The sequence below is a fragment of the Saccostrea cucullata genome, unplaced genomic scaffold (genome assembly GCF_032062105.1).
Source record: "Saccostrea cucullata isolate Sc308-1 unplaced genomic scaffold, CSIRO_AGI_Scuc_v1 ctg438, whole genome shotgun sequence".
Classification (NCBI taxonomy): domain Eukaryota; kingdom Metazoa; phylum Mollusca; class Bivalvia; order Ostreida; family Ostreidae; genus Saccostrea; species Saccostrea cuccullata.
The window spans coordinates 550174-575109 of NW_026935125.1; the positions used below are offsets into that span (position 1 = coordinate 550174).

At 34.0% G+C, this 24936-nt stretch overlaps 2 protein-coding genes and 1 non-coding gene across 5 annotated transcripts; all 3 read right to left on the reverse strand.

The window, feature by feature from the left end:
* Window positions 1-3432: 3432 nt before the first annotated feature.
* LOC134241966 (uncharacterized) lies at window positions 3433-6386 on the reverse strand. Of its 2 annotated transcripts, XM_062723987.1 has the most exons (4): window positions 5884-6386; window positions 4730-5607; window positions 4560-4596; window positions 3707-3844 (listed from the first exon to the last, which is right to left on the reverse strand). In XM_062723987.1, the coding sequence occupies exons 2-3, from the start codon at window positions 5593-5595 to the stop codon at window positions 4572-4574; spliced, it is 891 nt and encodes a 296-aa protein (XP_062579971.1). In that variant the 5' UTR covers window positions 5596-5607; window positions 5884-6386; the 3' UTR covers window positions 3707-3844; window positions 4560-4571. The 2 variants fall into 2 exon arrangements, with proteins under 2 accessions (XP_062579970.1, XP_062579971.1); XM_062723986.1 differs by lacking the exon at window positions 4560-4596 and having other exon boundaries at window positions 3433-3844; window positions 5884-6354.
* Window positions 6387-10441: 4055 nt separating this feature from the next.
* On the reverse strand, window positions 10442-10513 carry Trnag-ucc (transfer RNA glycine (anticodon UCC)). The gene has a single exon. It is a non-coding gene; the product is annotated as a tRNA-Gly (tRNA).
* Window positions 10514-12522: 2009 nt separating this feature from the next.
* Window positions 12523-24868, reverse strand: LOC134241968 (L-sorbose 1-dehydrogenase-like). 2 transcript variants are annotated; one of them, XM_062723988.1, is made up of 12 exons: window positions 19033-19169; window positions 17000-17139; window positions 16538-16746; window positions 16220-16409; window positions 15990-16124; window positions 15643-15764; window positions 15010-15177; window positions 14626-14773; window positions 14193-14347; window positions 13358-13535; window positions 12841-13063; window positions 12523-12692 (listed from the first exon to the last, which is right to left on the reverse strand). In XM_062723988.1, exons 1-12 carry the CDS (start codon window positions 19107-19109, stop codon window positions 12557-12559), a joined length of 1881 nt encoding a protein of 626 aa, XP_062579972.1. In that variant the 5' UTR covers window positions 19110-19169; the 3' UTR covers window positions 12523-12556. The 2 variants fall into 2 exon arrangements, with proteins under 2 accessions (XP_062579972.1, XP_062579973.1); XM_062723989.1 differs by lacking the exon at window positions 19033-19169 and adding an exon at window positions 24817-24868 and having other exon boundaries at window positions 12524-12692.
* Between the last annotated feature and the right edge of the window lie 68 nt (window positions 24869-24936).

The following is a 24936-nucleotide window of genomic DNA, read 5'->3' on the forward strand; positions in this document are numbered from 1 at the left end:
CTGTTCTGAAAGTTTATTTTGACGCATATTTCGCATATCCTTAAGTGCAGTCATTCTTTCTGTGAAATTTATTTAAAACACTACTCTTACAGTTTTGGTCTGGTTTCAATATAATCTGGCACATATGTAGACTTCACTAAGATACTTAATTCTTTTTATTGCTGCCTGTTGCAAAGTTTCAAATCCAAGTGCTACTTTTCCTTTGTTATACGTACAGACCAGTAAAGCTACAGTGTCATCAGAGACTTCTGGTTTTATTCACAATAAAAAAAATTACTATGATAGTAAATCGATTTTAGATTTTTTTTTCCCGGAAGAGACATTAATGCTTTAATAATGAAGAGAAATTTTCCTGAGCATCAAAGGACTAGTTTTCAAAATAAAATAACCTAGAGCTAGTACACTTTGCAACCACAATAGATCTAAACAGTATAACCATCGAAAGATCAAAGGTTTACTGAAAATCAATTATTCTAAAAATCAGATTACAATCTGGAATTTGCAGAAAAGTTATTGTTAATGTCAGCTGTGTTTCTTTTTGAGGATATTCATGAATAATTGCAAATTGAAACAACATCGGGAAACTGCACTTAAATATCTTAGTATTCTGCACTATATTTTACGTTATAAAAAGCAAATTGTGGTATTTAAAGCTAATCATGAGATTTAAAAAAGGAAAAAGCATCTGAAAATAAGTTCATGCTTGATGTAAAAAGAAAAGTGCAGATAATAGATCGTATTACTATTTTGGTTTTTAAAAAAGGGAGGAAAAGAAGTGGGAGATTTTTGAAATGCAGCGTTTTTCTGCATCCTTGCAACTGTCAAGGAAGCTGAGTCCATACTTGGTCCTTGAACACGTGATCATGGAATTACATGTGGAACCAGGACCCCTGAAAATGGAGGATGTTTTTTTCTGTGGCTTGAAAAGAACAAAAACAATCAAAGAACTGAAAGAGTAAAAGGACACTGTAGTATAAACCATTTAGGCCCATTCTTAACAATTACGTGCACGTTTTTTCGCCAATATTTTTTCCTATGCTTTGATCTCAAGAAATGCCTAAAGGAGGATAGTTTTAAAAACAACAAAATCGATTTATTTTGTTTGATTGATCAATTGTTAAAAAAAATAAATTTTTGCATGCCAGTATCTAATAACATGGATTTTGTTTGTATGTGCCTCCTATCGCATGTGAGAACTATTCTTTCCTAAGAAAAATATGGCAATTACCGTCCGCAAGGAGGCGGTCGGTTATTTGACATGAAAGTTTGAAGAACTCGTCCATTTTTGTGGAGTTAAAGAAAATTAAATAAAAGTATTTAAAAATTCATATAGAATATCAAAAAAGAATGTCTTACTTATTGTTTAACGAAAACGCACAATAATCATATGCAGTAATCAAAATTGAATAAATAATGGGGTAAAAGCTTCGTCTCCTAGAACTCTGGTTCCAACTTCTTTAGTACGATTTTTATCTCGGCCGAACATAACAGCAGGTCGAGTAGGGGAGCAGACCGCCTATCTCCCCCGACAAGCTCGTCCGAACATAAAGAGCTGAGGGTAAAACACTGCATTACTTTGATGAAATATTTATTATTTCACAATACTGCAACCTATAATAGGGGGGACCGAACTATCAATTTCAAACATTTCCTTTAGAAAAACGTGTCTGCATGAAAAAAGTGGGGGATAGCCTGCTAAGAGACTACGTACGTGTCTGCTGAGAGAGAGAGAGAGAGAGAGAGAGAAACCCAAATATTTATATCCCCGCTTGAAAAGTTGGGAGAGTATATAGTAATCGGGATGCCCATCCGTCTGTCTGTAGGTCTGTCTGTTACGCTTTGGGGTACCCATCTCATATCCACAACTCCTCTAAATTTGATTAGACTATCAAAGAATCTTTCTTACATAATGCAATTGTGACCTCCTAATTTCCTTTTTGTTCTGACAGATATTTTGGTTTCCCATAGAAAAAGATGGACACTGCCATTATATTCATATGGGAGGCGAGGTATCCTTTAGTGAGCTCATTGCTCACAGTACTTCTAGTTGTATTCTAATTTACGTAAAACTATTCCTATTTATAGATAAGTTAAGACTTCTGTTTTAAACTTTTAATGTAGCAGATGCACTGTGAATGGCCACAAAATGTATGAAGAAAAATGTCGTATGCACTTTTTATGTCACTAGGATATATCAACAAACAAATATCAGATATTTTAATAACAAAACAGGCATTTCAGTTCCTTGCCTCTTGAAAGGAACAATTGGTTTGCGACCGACTTTTAACGCGTGCATCAGTATGTTTCTTGTTATACCCCCCGCTTGAAAAGCGGGAGGGTATATGGTAATCGGTATGTCCGTCCGTCCGTCTGTCTGTTACGCTCCATAGCTTATCCGCAACTCCTCTTATACCACTGAATAAAATTTGATGAAACTTTCACAGAATCTAAATTACATAATGCCTTTGTGCACCTCCTATACAACTTTTTGATCCGACACGTTTTGGGTTACCCACAACAAAACATGGACATTCCCTTTATATTCATAAGGGAGGCTGGAGGTATTATTTAGTGAGCTCATTGCTCACAGTACCTCTAGTTTCATATAATATTAGTGTCAAATTTTAATCTCCATACCAAATGAATATTTTAGTATACATGACAACAAAATATCAATTTTTAGAAGAAACTTGAGGTAATGTGAGCAGTCTCACTTAATGATACCCCTGTCTCCCATATGGCAAAGTCCATGGTTTTCTCTGGGAAACACGAAATAAGCGTCAGATCAAAATTAAAATATGAGATGCACAGTGACTTTATATAATTATGAATCTGTCGAAAGTCTCCTTAAATTTTATTCAGCAGTATCAGTGTGTTCACAGTAACTTTTCTTTGTTTTTAGTTACTGAGTATTCGAAAAAGAAATGAAGATGAACGGACATCGGCGATCCTTTGTGAATACTAGAGGTACTAAATGATACCCCCCGGCCTCCCATATGGTTATAACTGATGACAAAGACCGTGTTTGCTGTGGCCGGGAAACCCAAAATATGTGTCAGATCAAAAAGTAAAATAATGGCAATATGTAATAAAGATTTTGTGAAAGTTTCATTAAATTTCACTCAGTGGTATAAGAGGAATTGTGGATAAGAGATGGGTACCCTAAAGCGTAACAAACAGACTTACGGACGGACGCACAGATTACTGTATACCCTCCCACTTTTCAAGCGGGTATAATAATCACTTCCCACCTGAAAGGTGGAAGGGTATATAGTAATCGGGATGTCCATCCGTCTTTTACGCTCTTATGTTCTTGAAAAGATATTAACAATAAAGAAACATCAATGTTAATGTTTTAATATATAGAGATTTTGTTCAAAAGACATTTAGAACTTTTATTTACAAAATAACAATTACAAAGTATTATGGCATGTTAAAAAAAATATATCACAGATTTTCTTCCCACTATGTTTTTTTTTTATGAATTAATGTAAAAGGACGGATGACCACTACGCCAATTGCGTAATTTAAAATGCCATCATGATATAAATAAATTTTCTTTGGTTTGTTGACAGAACAATTTTGGCTGCATATAGTTCAGTCAGAGTCCACCGGACGACCGCTATCCGAATCGGATGGATTTCGATTTGTGACGTCATCACTGACTTGTGATCCGAATGACTTAGAGCGGCCATTTGATTGGTCACCGCCAGTATCCGATTTGTCGTGCGATTCTTGTCGCATGGCACTCAGTGTTTTTCGTTTCTTTCGTCTTTTTCTTCTCTTTGTTGAGTCTGATGTCTCCTCATTCAGCAGACTACAGTTTGAAGACTTTACGGACTCTCTGAGAAAATTAGAAAATAGATGCATTGACATAATATCCTAGTATTTTGTAGTAGGAAATCGTGATACATAAACTCATCATTTTGATTAAGGTACTATAGTGTATCAATTATTTTTTAAATAATCGTTACGGAGACACTCAAGAATTAATAAACAATACTTACATTTAGCTTACAATATTTATTTAGAACGGTAAAGAGAGAGAAAGGGGGGGGGGGGTTGAATGTAATGAATATTTCAGGCAAAACTCAGTTGAAATCATGCAAAAAATTTTTAAAATAACATAAAAGCATACAGGTAGAGATTTTTTTTATAATAAATCCAGTCTCAAATTTAATATGTTCAATACTATAGCTAAAGTGCATGCATGTTTATTAATGACGTCTTGACCTAAATACTTAATGATGCAATACTCTCTTATATAAGTATACATCCCTAGTTTATTTTAATCTCTTTATGCAATCTTACTCACCATATTATAACTTTAATCTGTGGTGTTCTCGGATGTGTACATGATTACTTATTACAAAACAACTTTGATTTTAACACCGAGAATTTTATAACTCAAGACTATTGTTCTGCATCATTTTGTTATGCATTAACATTTCTAATAAAACAAATTCCCTGGACTGATTCTGAAATTATTAAATCTTTCAATATAGTACTATGCGATAAGATCAGAGAAAAACACTTGCATGCATTTTGTGTATACTCACTACTGTCAAATTCTACCGTGCTCGTTTTTCGTAGCATCTAAACACACGTGAGTGACATTAAATCAAATATTTTATGATCCTAAAATAAAGTATCAACTAAGCTATCAAATCAAAGTGGCTATATAGCAAGGTGTATCAGTGATGTGTGTCGGGGTTATTGCAGTACTGACCCTGAGGCGTTTTCATCCACTAAATGCTCTCTTGTTTTCTGTAATTTTGGCAGTTGGGGTTCTCTGGAGGTTTTCTTGGTAATGTCCATTATCTCATCCCCTCCCTTCACACCTCCTTCTTCAGTTTCCTCTTTTTTATGACGCTTTCGTTTCTTTTTCTTCTTTCTAGAGGTCTCAAGTTCGCCAGGAGATCGACTCCTGTAAATGCCCTGCCCGTCATTATCAGAACTGTGTCCACGAGACACGCCCACTTTGTCCGTAGTTTCTATCGGGGGTAAACGGCCTCCCCGTGGGGAGGGGAAAGTATAGTCTTGGAGAGGGAATGCTGATAAATTATCGTCACCTTTTGTGTACCTTACTCCATCATCTTGTTCTAAATGTCTGATTTCACTTTCATTTGAGTTTCTTACTGCATCAGAAACATCTATCGATCTAACCATTTCTGGGTCTCTTTGAGAACACAGAACCGTTTCTCCCGTTTCTGTAGAACTGTTTTTGCGCCTCGTCTCTGTCACGTCTTTCTCTCGGATGTTTTCTCTTTGTATGCGCTCTATTTCTTTCCTGTAAAATGAATCACTTCTAAAAGACTGACGAGGAGACAACTGGCGTTCAATGTCTGGTAGGATAATGGGTTTCCAAATAAACTTCAAAATGCAACCAAAGAGGATCAGGAAAACCGAAATGACTAAAATGATGAGTCCAGTTATATGCAGTGGTCCATACACCGGGAAAGATTTTTCATCACTGAACGCCACAAGCGTTATGGTTAAGCCAGGAATGGTAAGGGGGATGGAAAACGTAATCATACACGGTCCCACCATACTTTTGATTTGGTCATTCCAGTATTTGCTTTGTACCACATCCATGTTTCTTGAAGCCTGAAACAAATTCAAAACCGATAATGGCAATCTAACAGAGCAAACTTCAGTAAACAATTCAATTAATGGCTGGAATAAAAAATATTGTTTACAGTTCAAAATCTAGATCCACGTATTGACATTTTTAAAACAACACCGGATGTCGTTCATCGGCTGGATCCTGTTATTGCGTGACCGTATTTAGAACTTACGATATAGTACATCCTATTTCTCATCAATACAACTCAGAAATCGAACCTTATCGCAGAAGGAAGCATGCTTTGAGGGTCTATTTACCTGGACTTCTCTTCGGAACTGTTCAATTATTCATCTCTCCCCAGTTGGAATTTGGTGATCACCGCAGTAAAGATGATCTAGCATATCGTAATAACTTCCATCGTGGACGAAGATACTTCGTTCTCTGAAAATAAATGGAAACAATGCCGTTCAATCGATCGAAATTTCTTAGCTGTTTACACACAGATAAAAAGCATTTAAAAATGTTAGGTGGGTGGTCCATTAAACAAAACACAACTCTGGTTCGCAACAATGGTGGTTCTTTGAAATAGTCAAGATCTTATTTCTCCGTGCTATTTTGCACTTTGTTCAATATACTGTTTTAACAAAATGTACTTGCCTTTAGAATTTAATCCCATATGGAAGTTTCCTATCCATGTAAGACTCCATTTTTGTCTTTTTTTGGCGTAGAATCCGTAGACCATGCCTTCTATATCTATTATTAGAGCTGCCCTGACAGTTCAGGTGTAACGATGTGCATATTTAAATTCACGTCCGACGTCGTTATAGGAACTATTATAACTCAAAACCTTATAGGAATCTGTCGTTGAGACGAGATTCCAATAAAATTTCAATTTTTTTCATCAAGCAGTCAATTGATTTTCAGGAGGGTCGACCGGAGCTTGTGTATTTAATGGATGCACTTTAATATTCTTAATAACAACGACTTCGTCTTTATATACAACTCTCTTGATGGGACCTGGTCCCTTATATTTACATTTCTCCTTCAACAGAGAAAAATACGGACTGGACATGAAACCACCAATGAAGAAAAATACAGCAGAGAGTGCTAGACACACGGGTCCGATGATCCGGAATGATAAAATAGAATCCGTCGGATCTTTTTCCGTGTTGATTACAATGGTCAGTATTATGCCAATCACAAACAATGGTTTACAGAAGACAAAGATGACGGAGCCTATGGTTTCCAGCAGACGACTTTCTGTGCGAACTCTCTGGGAAATGTCCCTGTTTCTGTTCCATCGCTCCAAAAATCCCATTTCTACAAAGCTATAAAAAAAAGAGGATCATGGGCCTTAATGCTCACCAGAATCACAATGGCTCAGTTCTAGGTAAAGAGTTTGCCCTTTTCAAGAGGACTATGGACCACAATGCTCAAAATCACCTTAGTCCATTTGTAGATTTTCTTTCCTTTAAAAGAAAATTTCTGACCCCATATTGTGATCCCAACCCAGCCCCCAAGGGGTCCTGACAAAATCAAATTGAATCCGCACATCTGCTTTGTTCATATGAAAGTCCGAAAACCAAAAATTCAAAAGTTATTGACAGGGTTCATATTTTCTAAACATGGAACAAAATCCAAGAACAAAGTCAAAGGGTCAAAACTAATAATACGTGCCTTATCATAAATACACATGCAAAATAAAAATTATATATATATGTTCAAAAGTATGGCGAAGGTGAACATCTTTCAAATGAAGGTCAGTGTCAAAAGGTATTAATATATGTTGGTATCCAAAGGATGGTCTTGAATCAAAGAATTGACCGAAAGCCATAATACCAACTGTTTAGTACTAAAAGTTGAAGTTGTTGCAAAGGTTTAAGATTTTTTTTAAGTGGGTCAATCCCTTACGTCAAAGAAGTCAAAAGATCAAAAATATTTACACACATGGAAAGTCTTTTCATAAATACACACGTGAAATATGACCGCTCTTGCATCAATTGTTCAAGAGTTACATGTATGGCGAAGTTTAAAGTTTGGTAACTTTTTGCGAACTTTTTGCAAAAATACGATTAAACTCCAAAGTGAAAAAGGTCAAATATGTTAGTTCCCAAAGAGAGAACTTGTCATAAGTAATTCAGATGTGAAATATGAAACCACAGCTTCAGCCAATTAAAAGTTATGAGCAAGGTTAAAGTATTTTGCGGACAAACAGTTAGACACATGGACGTACGGGACAAAAACTACAAACCCCGATTCTTCGATTACAGGACATAATAAACGTTAAAGCTTTTTGTTCTCAAGAGGAAGATGGGTGATATTTTTTATCCCCTTATCCCGTTTATCGTGCATACTAGTAGTTTTTGTTCTGTCTTTCTGGCGTAGTTGTCTGCTTGTCCGCAAAAAAAATCTGAACCTTGTTCTTGAACCTTGTTCTTAACTTTAATTTTTTAAATCAGTTTGGGGCTATGGTTTTCATATTTCATAAGTGTATGGCCTATTACAATATATGAGTCCTTTTTAGAAACCAACATATTTGACCAATTGACCTTGAACTTGGACTTTGACCGACTTTTGCAAAATTTTATTTAACTTTTACCATGACCAAAACTTATAAACGGTTGGTGCCAGAGATTTCATAACTCAAATGTGTTTTTCCTATGTTAAGTTCTTTTTTTGACAAAATATTTTTTTCTGACCTTTGACCTTGAAATTTGACATTCTTTAAAAAAAACTTTAAACATAAGTTTTGAATGGCTGTGGCTAGGGCTTTTCATTTTATGCATGTGACAAGACCTTTCCTGGAGTTTTAACAATTTTGACCTTGGCGTTTGATCCACTTTTGAAAACCTTGGCCTCTGTTTTTGTACGGTTAGTGATAGCCCTTTTGTATTTCACGTCTGTATTCCCTGTGACTTTTTGAATCTAGATTTTTAATGACTCAACCGAATATTCAGTGTTTACTAAATTATATCTCGCCTTGAAAGAGTGCATGGTCCATTTGAATTCCCTGTACCTAAGTATACTGTAAGCCAAAAATTTTTGAAGATAAAAGCCATCGCCAAAAATTAGGGCAACAACGGCAGACAACAAACTAATATCCAACGGAAAATCTTACCTGAGCCTTCGTTCCAGGTGAGCTTACATTGAGAAGAAAAAAAATCTATGTTCTTCGGATTGATCAACATAACCTGACATAAATAAATTAGTAATAAATAATTACACGATGATGGTGATGGTAATGGTATGAAACGAATCGGACACACGAGAGAACGGAAGATGTAGGAGAAAAATAAAAATACTTTCGTCATTTATCTATTATTTATTTTTTTTTAAGATTTCGCTATTCTAAAATATATTTTTCAAAAACTGTAACATAAACCAAATTGACTTCAAATAAATTCTCCCACAATTTCCCAAATCTTTAAAGCAATTCGCCTTAAATGAAACTGAAAAAGACTTGTAGAAGGAAGCAAAATGTCATTATTTACAAGAAATGCAGATTAAAATAATTTTTAAAAAAAAATCATTTAAATTAAATTTTAAAAAAGAGCAAAAATTCACAATAACTTGCATTTCAGACAAAAAAATTCATTTAATAATTATACCCTTTAGATAATCTAAAAATTGTTCCTTCAATAAACTGTACTTTAAGTTTTCTAGTAAATTTTAAGTGATTTAAAATCTTATAAATTGACGTTAGAAGAATAATCATTTTCAATTCGGAAATCCATTCATACATGTACATGCTTTGATTGCTAAAGTACCCATGATTTCTCAAATGCAAATTGTAAGAAAATCTAAAGCTTTCTCAATTGGCACAAATGTAACCCCCTCCCAAACTTCCACGTTCCTGTGCAGACAACAAGTGTTTCTAGGAACATACAAAGCATTCCCCGATAAATTTGAAGCAAATCATTTATATAAAATGTCATATTTTTTATGTTATCCCTCATATCTTTGTGATGTCTAGATATTAATTCACTACTACAAAATGTATATTGATTTCCTAATCATATAAAATCTATGCGCATGAATCTTTGTAATAATTAAATATTGATTTTTTTTCGTTTCTAGTTTTTTTAAATTGTCGGGTATTCAATTTAGATTACCATCCGGTAAAACTCGGATCAATATCACCAGGTTTGATTTACATAAACTGAAACTGACTTAATCGTAAAATAGAACACTGAATTACGGGTACTGGCCGTCTCAGTTATAACTGATTTTGCCTCTTATGTTAGCCATTAACACATCTAATCTCATGGGGGTAAAAAAAATATATAGCCAATATAGACATACATGTATTTCTAAAATCTTAGATATATCACAGATGAAAGCAGAAATTATCGATTGTTCTCACTTCATCGAAATAAATACACATCCTACACAGAAAATCATATATTATTACATAATCTCCAGACGAAAAAGAAAGTTTTTTAATGGAATGTAAAAAAAATTAAGTAAAATTTATGGCTAAATATACGCGAATGGTGACATACCTTTACCCTGCAGCCATGGATTAGACAAGCTGATGAATACAGGAATTGTTTGATCGATTTTTTTATGTACAAACTCAATCATTACTAATATGTTCAACTGACGCGGGTATCGTGGCGAAATGTCAAAATGCAGAGCCAGCAGCATACGACTTATCATGTAGCCATATAAGTACAATACTGAATAATTTCACTCATCTCGCATGGTTTGAACATCAGTCATACGTATTATATATAACACAAATAGCAGCTTCTGCTTTCTGAATACAACATATGTCGCATACCAATCACTTGAAATCTGTCAGACTCTCCATGAAGGTCAGGGAAGGGAAAAAAATAAATAAGAGATTAAAAAAAAAATCAAAAAAAAAAAAGCTGCGTCGGCCGGGAATTGAACCCGGATCGACTGCTTGGAAGGCAACCATGCTGACCATTACACCACCGACGCTTCACATAGGAACAAAATAAATTTTATTGATACATAGCATTGAGAGGAAAACGGGAGCGTTGGGTGGAGTTGGGTATGTGGAGTTTTATCATGCACATAAACACTATATCTACATATGTATGCAGATAATAAATCCAGAGGAATATTTTTAAAAGAGAATATTTCAAGGAACGTGCAACGGAAGATAACTCTGATTAACAATGGCCCGAGTATCATTATGCAAAGTAAAATTGTACATATGAGAGCCTAAGCGCATCGTTTGCATGGTTTGGACAATAATTAAGACCATTTGCTACGTGGTGAAAACAAACAGTCAAACAGACTGTTAAACTTTTCATCACTCTTTTTTTATATCAGGCACGTAGCATCGTTTTTGAAAGGGGGGGGGGGGGGGGGGGGCAAGCAAAGAAAAATCTTTCAAGTTGTAATACTCTGCATAGTTGAATTCACTGATCCATACACTTGCATGTATGTATGTATTTTATTATTTGTCTTTTATATGTAACATGGTTCTATGCCAACATGTTTGGTGAATCAATAAAGAAATTGAATTCTTTACTAACCTGTTAAAGTTGACAAGCAAAAAGAAAAAAAAAAGGGGGGGGGTAGTAGCCAACTTTTTCCAAGGCCAACTTCTTTTTTACTTCCAATTTTTCTGCATACAATACTACATTTCCTTCATATCACTATACTATGGTAAGAAGTGGGGGGGGGGAGTAGCCAACTTTTTCCAAGGCCAACTTCTTTTTTACTTCCAATTTTTTTGCATACCATACTATATTTCCTTCATATCACTATACTGTGGTAAGAAGTTGGGGGGGGGGGGGGGGGCAACCAACCTTCCAATGGACATTTTCAATAGTAAAGGTAATGTTGGGAAAAAAGTTGGGGGACAGCCCCCCCCCCCCCCCCCCCCTGTTGCTACGTCCCTGTATATTAACTTTAAAATAAAAAACACAAAGAACTGCGAACGATACTACATGTATTGATCTCCTGTCTATCTTCTAATCAATTTTCATAAGTTAACATATTTGATGAATTTTAAATAATTTTTAAAGATACTTATATGGATTTTCACAAAACATTACTTATTTGGGAAAACAAAGAGAATTGACTCTAAAATTTTGGTAAAACTTGCTTTTTCACTATAGAAATCAATGGACACGGAAAATATTTTTAAAGCATCCCCTCCTCGAGAAACAAAATTCCTTTTTACAGGTTAATGATTCTTTATTTCACAAATTCATACCAATTTAAAGCTCATCGTCGGATACCCATGGGTGATCTCGTTTTGAGTAAAGACGAGATCACCAGTGGATATCCGACGATGACCAAATCTTTATAAGCGTAGAACATAAGAAAAGATTTAAGAAAAATTTATACGAATATTTTTAAATATGCTGATGCTTCCAAGCTTGATTTCAATGGACCTCCCCCCCAATAAAAAGAGCTGGAATTAATAGTTTTTTAACTACTGAACACCGGTATCAAAATTATAAATCAATTACAATTGAACTCTTTTTATCATTAAACAAAGATTCTATGGCCAAATTGCCATTAGTGTTGAATAAAATTGTAGGCGGGAGTCGAGAGTTATCGTGCGTAGTTCTTTGATGCATGGATCAAATGTCTTTTTGTTTGTCGAGGAAAACAGTATCACAGTACAGATACTAGAGGACGGAGACGGATACCCGAGCTTTGAAGAACAAGTACATCTAGTACAGTATACTGGCTCGGAAGGTAACTGCTCAAGTTGAATAAGTAATCGCCTCAAAATACCAGTATATGAGATTTAAACCTGCAATCCTGGTCCTTGACCCACGAAGAAAAGATTCTTTTTTAATGAATTCTTCATTGATTCATTGAATCATTATCTAATGCAAAGATTTTAAAATTATTTTTGAATGCTTCATGAAAACATAGTCAATGCGTATATATATATATATATATATATGCTTGATAATGATTTCGCGCATCATTAAAACTCTTGGAGAATGAATAAGTGGCAGTTAAAAAATAAATCGGCTAAATTTATTGCTAAGTTTATGCTTTATAAGCACTAAGTATAATATCTGCTGCTTTTTCCGCAACCATTATAACTGGAGCATTAGTGTTAGAGGCAGGAACAAAAGGCATAATGGAGGCGTCAGCAACTCGTAGTCCGGCCACGCCCCTTACTCTATGATAAAAATATAAATCCTTATCTTAAAAAATATTTATTTTGTAATTCTATTTTTACATATTCATAAACATTCAATGGTTATTAATTGAAAAAAAATCGCGTTGCAATCATTTCTTATTTCAGAGATATATAATTTACAACTTACTTTAAATTTGGATCCACCACCGCTGATTTATCGTTAGGACCCCCCATTGTACAGGTACTGGTGGGGTGGTAGTTTGTTAGAGCATAGTGACGGACGAGACATTCCCAATGTTCATCGCTATCCTTATCCTTCGATCGGCAGTCCTCGTGCTTTATCTGCACAATTTTTGCTTCAACCGACTGGAAAGATTTTGTGGCAACAAGATCTTGGAGTTTACGAATTCCTTCAAGTGAAATGTAAAGCAGTTTCAAGTTGTGAATTTTATTTCTAGAAATACATGCACTGCGTAACAAGGAACTGGAAAGCTATTTGTGATATGTTGTTCCTATTCATTTTCTTTTTACTAATGCATGTTTGGTAAGACCAAAAATTGTTTTCTGAACAAATACGAATCCCTTAAACTAACAAATGCTATATTTCAAAATCTTGGTTGAACATTATTATTTAAAAATCTATCACCTAGTCGATTTTTCCCACAAAGTTTTTGGAAGTTTGGATGAAGTTTTCTACAACTCACCTCTAATGAAACATTTGACGTCATCTGGATTTTCTAAATAATGCGGATCAATTATGGGAAAGTCAAAAGGATCTGAAGAACGTAGGCGGATCTCTCCGATACTTTTGGGGTGTTGTGGGGCCATTATCCCAATGGTGAAAAGTTTCCCCTTTTCAATTACTTTTCCCTCTGTCAATGCCTTTAAAACATTGTTACAAGTTAAAGTATATCTAATGGATTTTTCTGGTACATCGTTGTTACCCAAATTGTTCTATATCAACTAAATCTTCCTGCCATTTGGTTTTTGGGAATATGATTGATGGTGTCCTGTAGATGTGCAAAAGAGTTCCGCTAAATTTTCAGAATCATCTTTGGAAAATTGGGGATTAAATAAGTTTTTTTTCTTAATGACAAAAAACTGCATTTCCACGAGTCTCAGCTATATTTTACGAGAAACTTAATCCTCTTTTGGAAGTCAATATGGTTTCGGAATTTTCATTTTTTCATCTTGAAGGTCAAAATTAAGTCCTAAAAAAGAGAAATCTTTACAAAAACTCTAAAAGATCATATATGGCCACTGCGTATATTTAAATGAGACAGTGAATAGGATTTTTTTTTCGGGGGGGGGGGGTTGGGGTTAGAAAAACGTCATTTATTCGACCCCTCAATTGAATGCAAGGATAAAAATAATAAATCCTTCAAAACTTCTTGCACATCTACGGGAAACATCAGTCATATAAAGAGTAAACATAGAAAATTTGATTTTATAAAGAAATAAGTTCATTGATATGTATATTTATTCAATATGCAGATGGAAAAATAAAGGTTGGTATATGTACATGTAAAATACAAAAACCTTTGGTTTTGCGAAATCCAAGAAGGAGAACCGTCTTTCGTACTTTATATCAATACTGTGTAATTGGTATTGTACATCCGGTGAAATGTCCTCTGGAGTTGCCTTGGTCCGGAAATATGCAGCTGCTTCGCGCATGCCCGCAAAAGATAATGGCCCTTTGATTTAACAATTTGTCTCATTAATGTATCGATTTAATTTTTGATAAGAAAGTTAACTTGCTGATAAGGTTATGAAATGTTCTGGTTCTTTTTTTTTAAGGAAAAAAAGTCAAATACTGGTATACCAGTACGAGCAGACGTTAAGTAAACCTACAACAAAGGTTCATCTTGTACTTATAAATCACTTTTTGATTGACTTTTTGATGAAATATAAAAAGTTCAGCATAGAATAGCTACAAGTACACCAAGAAGGGTCAGCTAAGACGCCATCTTACCCGACCTAAACAGGACGTACTGCAATTGACTCCACCAGCCGTAGACCCAGTCCGACCCGCTGATGGACTCGTTCACCTGTATCATGACGGGGAACATCATGTGATCCTGAAGGTTCTTACCCACAGGTAGATCCGCCACCACAGGAATCTGTAAATAAAAATAGCCAGCCATCAGTCTCGTATGATCTCAGGGTCTCCCGTCATGAAAAAGAAAAAAAAAATTCCGAAGTCTCATAACTACAAGAACGGTACATGGACTATTGCCTTTTCTGCCATTTGAGGACTTCGGAACTAAACTGTCTACAACTTTAAGTAATACTTAAGTAACTTTATCCTAAATCAGCAGTTTAGCAACAAATACAATATACCTGAAATAATACCAACTTTTAATTTGTCTAGATCTGCTTTGGGTCCCACGCCGGACAACATCAGAAGTTGTGCTGATCCTACTGTCCCCGAAGATACAATGACCTCTTTTCTAGCGTTAACTGTGAATTTTATACCATTCCGAATAAATGAAACACCTTTTGCCGTTTTCCCTTCAAAACTGATCTAAAATAGTTTTAAAGTCAAAATGTCATACTTTCTACAGAAAACACCCTAGAAAATTGTATCCTATACATAAATCTATGTTTAAAAAGTCTAATATTTTTACATTTTTTTTTTCCGAGCAGTCGAAACAAAAAAATCGGTATAATACTATTGGATCGCTGAGTAAGGAAGAAGGCCTGTCTAAGCGATGTTGGACCACTATGACATTTTTCTACGTCACACTGCAGGCAAGATCAGTTATTGCAAGCATGGAAGCCAATGTAAGATTTGTCAAAATGAAAATTAAAAAATAATACAAAACAGCAATGGACTGTATTCTCTAGGAAATTAAATGCGTTTTGTCGACCCCTCGTATGAAACCGTTTACCTTTGATATACCGGCCTCAACGCATGCATATTGCCCTCGAACCCAGTCAATAAAAGTATAATGTTATCTAAAAATAGCGATTTTTAAAGAAGTTTTACCTTAGTCGCATGAGAATTCGTTGCTATGTGTAAATTTTCTCTATCAGAAGCTGGTAGTAGAAAGCTACGGGCAGTGCTGGACCGTAACCCGTCTCCAATGAAAGTCTGTAATCTACAAAAACCTGTAACAACATCGTACAAAATTTTAATTCAAGAGACAAATACAATGTCTATTCGGCATCAAATACAGTTTAACTTTAGTAACTTGAACATTGATATCTCAAAAACCATGGATATGCCAGAGTGATTTGAACGTTTTTTTTATCGACTTCGAGATAACTAGGTTTAACTGTAGTTTATTACATTTTAAAGGTACATGTATGTCGTACGAACGAAGAAAAGTGTACCTTCCTGGTCACCATCGTCTCCATTACAATCATGGATTTTATAACCAAGCTCTTTTCCGCCATTTAGAAAGATGTTTGATATTGGTGTGATTGTTGTCTCGGTTACTTTCATTGGTCCGTTCGTATTGTGGTATTCTTAAAAGTAATTTTTATGTTTGACATGATGTTATGCTAAGCAAAATTGATATAACTTTTGGTATATCAAGGTAACTAGAAAACCAAACACTTACTGCTATTTCTAAAAGATGGTGATTGGAAGGACTCTGATTTTAGAAAATATGGTAACACACTATCGTAGTCCCATCCCTTAGCCCCAAGCTCCGCCCATTTGTCAAAATCACCACGCCCTCCTCGATGATACACAAGACTATTGACTGTACTTGTCCCTCCCAAAGTACGCCCTCTTGGCCAATAACTGACCTATGAAAATATCAGACAGTCAATAATAGTTTTACTGTCGATGTCTGTAATCCAAATAAATCTGGAATGGATATTTTCTTGAGACTAATATTAATGTAAGTCTTTACACAGATACTATACCTCGTTACCTCTTTGGTGTACGCCTTGTAGGCGTGTTTTTGTGGTTCTGTGTGATAGCCCCAGTCGGCGTGTGTTCGAACGGCTTTGTCGGTGTACCCGGGAACATCGAATATATAGTTCCCCAAGTCATTGGCCCCCGCCTCTAGCAATAACACAGAAAACTTTCCATTTTCTGTAAGTCGGTTAGCTAGCACACAGCCGGCAGATCCAGCACCAACTAAAACGACAGTGATCGATACAATATAAAATTGTGTGCAAAAATTAAGGTGGGATTGTAAAAATTGTAAATGAATATTTGATAGCTTGTTTCTTTCACCAAATGCAACGCAGTTATACAAAATTTATATCACTCTTTCAAGTTTTAATTTATTGGGTGGAGGTAGAAGCAAAATTTACAAAAGTTTACAGCAAGGTCATTAAATAAAAAAGTAAAATTTAAGTCAACCTACTGTGTTTTGAGCTATCCTTACCTATGATGAAGTCGTAAGTATTGTTAAGTTGAGTTGCTATTCGAATAGTGCTTTCTTTGGATAGGAAACAGTAAACTATCACAGACAAAATCACAATAAACAACGATGACGTTCCCAAAAAATTGTTCATGTTTCGCGGTCTGTAAGGAAAGAGAAGTAATGTTTACCGATGAATATTTTATGATACGCTCTGTTTGTCTTTCTGTAAAGAATTAAATAATAACACTATTTTTTCCTCTTCGCAGCACCTGTGACCATACAGCAATAAATGCCCAAAACATTTAGAAATGAATGGCAAGTTCAAGTTATATAGGTCAAATTTTGTTGATAATGAATTCCCAAGTAACCTTTTTGGTTTTGTTTTGGTATTTAAATCGTCGCAAACTACGATCGTAATACCTTCTATTCTATATAACAGACTCCGGACCAATCTCTGCCCAGAGTTGTCGTACCACTTATATAGGTGTTGTAGCGATGCGTATTACGCCCTCTGGTGAGAGATTGACTCCAGACCATGTCAAAGTGTGAATATAACGTTTAATTCAGCGTCATGCAATTGTGACGTCATAGTCAGCAAGGATAATTGTGACGTCACAATCATGAAGTCATAGTCAATAAGAATGATTGTGACGTCATAATCGTGGTGCTGCATCTCCGTCTTAGAGGAATCATTGAGGTAAAACAATATTATTGTAAATTTAAGAATGTTTACTAGCTGTCATTATTGTATTTCTACGGAAGCGTATTGCTGCCAGTTGAAAAAAAAATATTTTAAGTCGTACGTACGACATAGTAAGTCGTACGTACTTTCTAATTTTACCATTTCATGAAGAATTTGAGATGTGTGGTTTTTTTGTTTTTGTTTTTTTTCTTTTTAACTAGGAATGCTTTCTCATGGGGGTTCGGGGTTATTTGATTTTTTTAAGTATCTGCTTGACTTCGACCGTCCTTGGAGATATTATTTATTCAGGTCTTTGAGTTGATACCGGTTACCCAAAATTGTTGCATTTTAGTAATATGTATAATACTTTAGTGACACATGTCTATTAGGATGGTCCGATCCGAAACCCCATATGCGTTTGTATGTAAGTGTTCAAACTTGCTTAATTAAAGATCAAAGTTGTTGGGAAAAATACCATCTGGTACTTTTATTTTTCAGGTACTTAACTATTGATATAAAGAATTGATAAGAGAATTTGTTATTTGTGCATAATAAAAGTGACCAACACAATATCGCACAGTCAGACATTTACATGTATACTTAATTATGCAATCAATGTTCTTTCGTTAAGATTGTTCTATATTTGAAAAAAAAATCACCTGATAATGAACATATTTTACATGCCCGTGTGGAGTGTCTTTAGAAATACATGTACATATATTTGTTATATTGGTGTTATACATCACTCAAAGTTTTTGTTCAGTTACACAATCTGGTAATTTTCTGTCCTCCTTGAATGCAATGAAGTAAACCAAGTAGAAAATCATTATATGTGTCTTTGATTTCAATCTTTATACATATGTATACCCTTGACCAGAAATAAATTTAGACCATCTACACGGTAGAAGTTCAAAGCCTTATCGATATTATGGAATTGAACCTAGCTATGTTCTAATGACGGTCATTTAAGGTTCTAATATGTGTGTCATGATATTTATAAATATTATGCAGTTTGCTTTGGGTGGGTCGGATTACACTTTTTTAAAACATATACATGTACCAGTATGTAATTTATGTACATGTATTTCATGCAGTGTCTTTCAATCACAGCAATCAGACTTTTGATACACAGTGTAATGTTGATGTACGGAATCAAATCAGTTACCTTAAGATAATGTAAAATTGCTTTCAAGCAAAATCATTCAATAATTCCAATTCTATGTATTTGCCATATTCAAATTCAGAAAAGGCCAGATATCTTTTCTGCCTGTAACCTTGCTGTGTCAGCTATATTTGAATACTAGACACACAAATAAGCATATTTCTAAGGAGGCAAAAAATGAATCAGAAAACATGAACGTTCTATATTTACCCTCTTTCTTTGCCCTCTTTTCTTTGTGGACCATGTTTGGACGCTAGCAGGGTACAAAGAATATACAGTTTCCTCATTATTCAACGTCACTGCATACTATAGTCATTTCAGGCTATGTAGGCGACCCTTATCTATATATATGACTGTGTTCCAATGTCTGTGCACATGTGACAAATACATGCATGGCATTAGAAAGTTTTAGCTTTGAGAGCAAAGTAAAGAGAGCAACTGAAGTTGATATAATCAATTCAAAATGGATGTCATTAAATTATTTACCTTTTTGTTTCGGTAAATATTTCAAAAGGAAGCGTCCCAAGCTGATAGACATTTTAAGAATTCAGATGCTATGTACTACATGTAACTTTAATTTTATTTAGACCATATCATATATATATTACCCATCTCTCTCTGTCTCTCTCTCTCTCTCTCGTACTATAGTCAGGGGAGTAAATAACAAAAATGCAACCCTTTCCCAAATGGACTGGAACAATGGCATCAGATTCATAGCAAACTCCCCCATCCCCACCCACCCTTACCCCATCATGCAGCTGCGTTCTACGGGTCTAGTCAGTCTGATGATGATATATTGGTCATTTGGTAAAAAGAGTAAGTAACTAAGTAACGCCAGGTAAACTTCCTAAAACTTTTTTAAAGAAGTTTGTTTCAATTAACAAGAAAAAATAACAGGATATTTTGGTCTTTGGTTGATATTAGTCTGGATCTTAACAACTATATTCGATTCAGCAGAGGTATCCCGGTATGCTGCGTTACCGGGCATAAAACAAGACGTACTGGTGAAACACTGATGTCCTCATATGGCAACTCGAGGTGTATCAAATGTGTCAAACGCCAAGCTTAGGTAATTTAAAGAAAGGTCTTGGAAAACAGAAAAACATTACGTGAGAGCCCTAGCAGCAAACAGGCATGCTTAAAGGTTTTCTTTCAAATGTAGGTCAAACTCCAAGGTAAAATTCATAAGTTAAAAATCATTGGTCTTGTATTTCTATTGTCGAAATTAAAGATTTTCAAAAGTAGGTCAATGTCAAAGTTCAAGGTCCAAAAGTGTTGGTGTCCAAAGAAAGTCACATTTAAGCTTTATTTGAATTATAGACGTAAAGTCATTTTTGTCCAAAACAAAAGCCACAGGAGTCTGAAGTTTTTATCGTAAAAAAAAAAATCCGGAAAAATACACCCCATCCTTAAGGTCATACGCAATGTAGTTTGAACTTTATTTGGCTCTACCCTGGAGTTGAAGAGTTCCACTAAACGAAGGACCTGTGTGCAATACTTTTAATGTCTATGTATGGATTTGTTCACTTCTTATAGAACAAATTTTGAGGAAAAAAATTCTGGAATTTATGTTTTGTAATTTTTGTACATTTTTCTTTGTTAAATGCAAAAAAATTTGATAGTTTGATATGTTTTAAAAACCCCTGGTAATACAATCATGCTGATTTGTTTTTGTCTAAGAACATGTTATGGTATTAATTTAAACAATATTTTATTCACAGATGTTATTGTGAATAGGATTGGGCAGCAGGCGCAGCCTATTTTAGCCCTCTCCCTACATTTAGGTCAAGGTACAAAACAAATAGTGATAAAAAAAGAATGTACAAAAGAAGAGAGAAAAAAACACAAACAAAAGTGAACAAAGTAACATAGAAAAAAAAAACAGAAAAAGTCATAAATAGAAAATTAAACAAAAGAGAAAAATAGAATGAACAAAATAACAAAAAGGGCAAATTACAGGGGGAGACAAAATACAAAGTAGTACCGGTTTGGGAGTACTAAATTATATCTATATATAGATATGACAGTGTTTATATAAAACGTTTTATTGCTGCTATAAATGTATGTACAGCTTCAAATATTTGTATTATAAGTTTAAATATCTTGAAAAATTATCAGTAGATAAGGTACCTTGTATATGTCCTTAACTAGAAACTGTTTTGTTTTTTTTAATTAGGGTGGGATATTTTTTCCAGATTTTTTTTTATTACTAGAGTTTTAATTTATTTTTTTACGATAAAAAAGACTCCTTCATTTAGCGTTTTAAACTGATAGAAGTATCCCTAATTGAAAATTATATAGAACAGGGATATTTATATAAATGAAGAGAAGGGTTTAAAGCGTCAAGTACCTGAGGTGTAAGGATGGTTTAAACAGCTATCAAGGTTGCATGCAAGAGATATTTTTAAGAAGGGTTTAAGGAAATTTCGACACGAAGAACATAAACTGCAGCCTTGATGCAGCCTTAATTTATAAAGAATAAATTACTTCTGAAAACTTTTGTAAGCCGCTTATATGCTTTCTTAAAGCGAATGCTTGGTGATGATTTTCGTCATGTGTTGGGACTATATTGCTTTTTAGGGGTGCGAATAACCAAATGCTTGAACCCTTTTCTGAATGGTTTGAAATCAATTAATTTTGACTTTTTTTTTTTGGTCATCTAGTAATAAATTGCACTGCTATTATATTTATATTTATATTCTTTTCACAAGTCATTGCTTAATTTTATATATTTAGTGATTTATTTTTATTTTTAGGTCAAATAGCAAAAATATGATTAAAAGCGATAATTTAGTTATAAACTACGTGTTAAAAACAATGATAGTGATAAGTGTTACTATTTTAAGAACTTGTGGAGACTTAATTTTTTCTCTTGAATTGTTCTATTCTCAACCTGTCCACGATTTCATTTAAATAACATTTTGTACACAGGTGTTTGGCCATTAAGATTTATACACAGAAACATAGATATTATATGTACAAGTCCATGACCGAAGGAGCTGGGGGGGTCCCATAATTATGCGGATATATAGAAAAGCATAGCTTGTTTGGCCCCCCCTCGATAAAAACGTCGGGTGTTTTTTTTCTTTTCCTTGTCCCTGGCGTTATTTATTCATTTCACCTGAATAACAACAGACGTACTAGGGTGAAAATATTGAATTTTCAAACTTAATTTCCCTATGTCAATACGGAAAATAAAATCAGAATAAATCTATAGGGGGAGTGAATGGGAGAGAAAAAAAATCAAATTTTAATGTAGATCCAACTCAAACCGAGGTAGAAGTTTAATTCATCATGGCACTTTACTGTGAGTACATTTTCTTAAAAATTGATAAAGCATTTGATAAGTAAGTTTAATTATAGGTCTGTTATATTTAAATGTTATTTTATCTGTAAAGTGTATATATAAACTGTTGGCTACTCTACCTTTAGCTAAGTCTAAAATTAGCCAATATTTTTTACACACAGATTTCATAAATATTAATTACAGTCATTCATTGTAAAATTTCACAACAGTCATAATGCCATTTACACAAATGAATAACAAAAAAAAAACAACATATGGTCGTAATTAATTAGGGATATCATTAAAATGTTATCCTCCAAAAAATCTTGTGAAAATCTTTTGATTAGACCATGTAATTTTAAAGTTAAAAACATATTAAACATTTATTTCGATCAAACAGGTTTTGAAACAGCCCCTTAAAACCCGGAAGTTTATCAGGGAATATTCATACGCAAAACCAAGCTCACATTTAACTGTCTATTTACATTCGTCCTTGTATCGATAGTTTATTACATTTCTTGAGTTTAATAATAAATTATCAAATGCATTGTTTTTAAAATATATCTGCATTAGAAAAGCTTTTTATATGCACTAATTTGTCTTAGCGTTGGTTTTTCCGCTGTAGTTGATTCTTTGCTTACATTATGCGATATTTACCTGTGTTGTAATCGGTGGGTGTATGATTCAGGTATAAACATGGATGAAGATGTCAGAGAACGGCTTAGGACAGTGTTTGATGTTTGTGATGAACGTAAGGAAGGGTACATCACGGTCGACCATTTTAAAGATCTTGCCAGAGAACATTTCGGACAATTTGGTGATGATGAGGTAACGTTATGTGTTTTTGTTTAATTTGACATGTCAGTTTTACAGTCATTGTCATGATTTGACATATTTCACTTGTACTGAAGTTTGAAGTATGGTTACAAAAAATTAATAAATATTTCAGGGATGATTACTTTGACACCCAAAATTTGCAGAGATATAATCTGATACTCTTTAGGTATAATGTGGTTATCTCTTTTTTTTAAGGAATAGGTAAAATTCTTTGTGAATTACTGAATACATATATGTAAATAATCTTTACTTCCTTTATGGCTTATCCTATATAAAGTACATACTAGTACAACCTGCAGACACAGAAAACCTTGGTAACAAAGGTATATTCACATATATTTTTTTGTATATATCTTAATTCAGTTCAAAGATCTCAAAGATCATTTTGCTTTTAACCATTTCAAATGCTACACTTAATCAAGTTCCCTTTTTCTGGGTTATGTGCATTGTGATTAAAGGTGCTTGATAAGTCACTTGTGTACATACCCAATTCAATAGATAATCTTGTGCTGCTTGTGAAAAGTTTTTATAAGGAGTTTTTTTTTCAACTTTCAGTCAATCCATTTTCTTCTAAATTCCTTCCAGCTTTAACATTTATTCACCTTTTCTTTCTATGCATAATGTTTTCAATAATTAATTTATGACTTAATCTTTCTACCTTAGAAAGTTTCATTTATTTTATGGCATACCCAATTAATATAAATACTGCAAAGTCAGTGTTGGGTATAATGTTATAGAATGATTTTATACAGATGAGATGTATTAAAGAAGTCATTTTTTTCTTACAGAAAATTGTTGGGATTATTCAAATATTAGACCCTGAAGGAAAGGGGAAAATCAACTTTGATGATTTCTGTGAAGGTGTTCAGCAGATCAATGAACTTCAGGTGCCCCCTTCTCCCAGTAAGTATACAGACAATATACCCAACCCAAACCCCAAACACCTTGTCTTACCCGTGAATTTACAATATACTGGGTACAAGTTGAACAGTTACCTACAGGGAATTTGCAAACAATTTTACATATATCTGGTGAATATGGTATGGGGTTCAATATAATTTTTACAGTTTTAAAAAAGTGGGCGTTACTGTTTGCTGGTGTTTACAATTCAAAATGGTTTTGTATTAGAAACTTGAATTTTTCAGGGAATAGTAGACATTCATTTTCCCCTTTGTAATATATTTCTATATATGAACAATGATACAAATTTTCCACAGAAATAAGTTTAATGCATTTAAAACAGTGATGACATTTAAAAAATCTGTTTCTACCTGCGGACAGAATTGGTATTCTGCAGAATTAATTATGACCCCTAAGAAAAAAAAACTATACAATGTTTGAATGTTCTTTTGCTCCAAGTGCAGCACTGTTCACATTATTTTTAATCTTCTCCATTATACACATGTTATATATATCAAAATTTATTTATATTATAATAATTAATCATCTTTCATAGATCATAATCAGTATTTTTAGTCATTGTTCATCAGAAAAGCTATGAGGGGAGAAGCAGGCCTGTTTGCATGGACATGTTTAATTTCCTTTATTTTGGTGACAAGACCTAGATTTTCACCATCTTATTACATGGTTAAAGGCTGTCCAAAATAAAAACATCATGTCTAACGTTTTTCTAAACTAATATCCTGCAGGCGGAAAACCTCTTGAAACAGTCATCTTTTAGCTATTACATTTTACAACAGTATACCAAAACAAACGAGACAATCAGATAAAGTAGACAAGCACATAATATCAGTATTATCAGATATTACAAAGAGATGCATAATACATGTATAGTAATACAGATACGTATATTACTGGTATATCATTATATGCACAGAATTCAAAGCATTATTTGATTAATGTTATATTACCTTCATTTGTCAGCAAATGAATTCTTCTTTGTTTACTCTGATTAACTGTGATGTGTATCCTATTTTGAATTTAAATGAAGTCTTTAAGAATAAATGTATGTAAGAACAAGTTTTATTTTT

Bases quoted from the DNA above. Each gene is read 5' to 3' on its own strand.
- LOC134241968 (XM_062723988.1), bottom strand. From the start codon at position 19,109: ATGAGGAAACTGTATATTCTTTGTACCCTGCTAGCGTCCAAACATGGT. The intron at 17,140-19,032 runs GTAAATATAGAA...CTTTCCTTACAG, and splicing joins AAAGAGGGCAAAGAAAGAGG to ACCGCGAAACATGAACAATT. The intron at 16,125-16,219 runs GTAAGTGTTTGG...ATTACTTTTAAG, and splicing joins ACCATCTTTTAGAAATAGCA to AATACCACAATACGAACGGA.
- LOC134241966 (XM_062723986.1), bottom strand. From the start codon at position 5,595: ATGGATGTGGTACAAAGCAAATACTGGAATGACCAAATCAAAAGTATG. The intron at 3,845-4,729 runs GTCAGTACTGCA...TAATTTTCTCAG, and splicing joins GTGGATGAAAACGCCTCAGG to AGAGTCCGTAAAGTCTTCAA.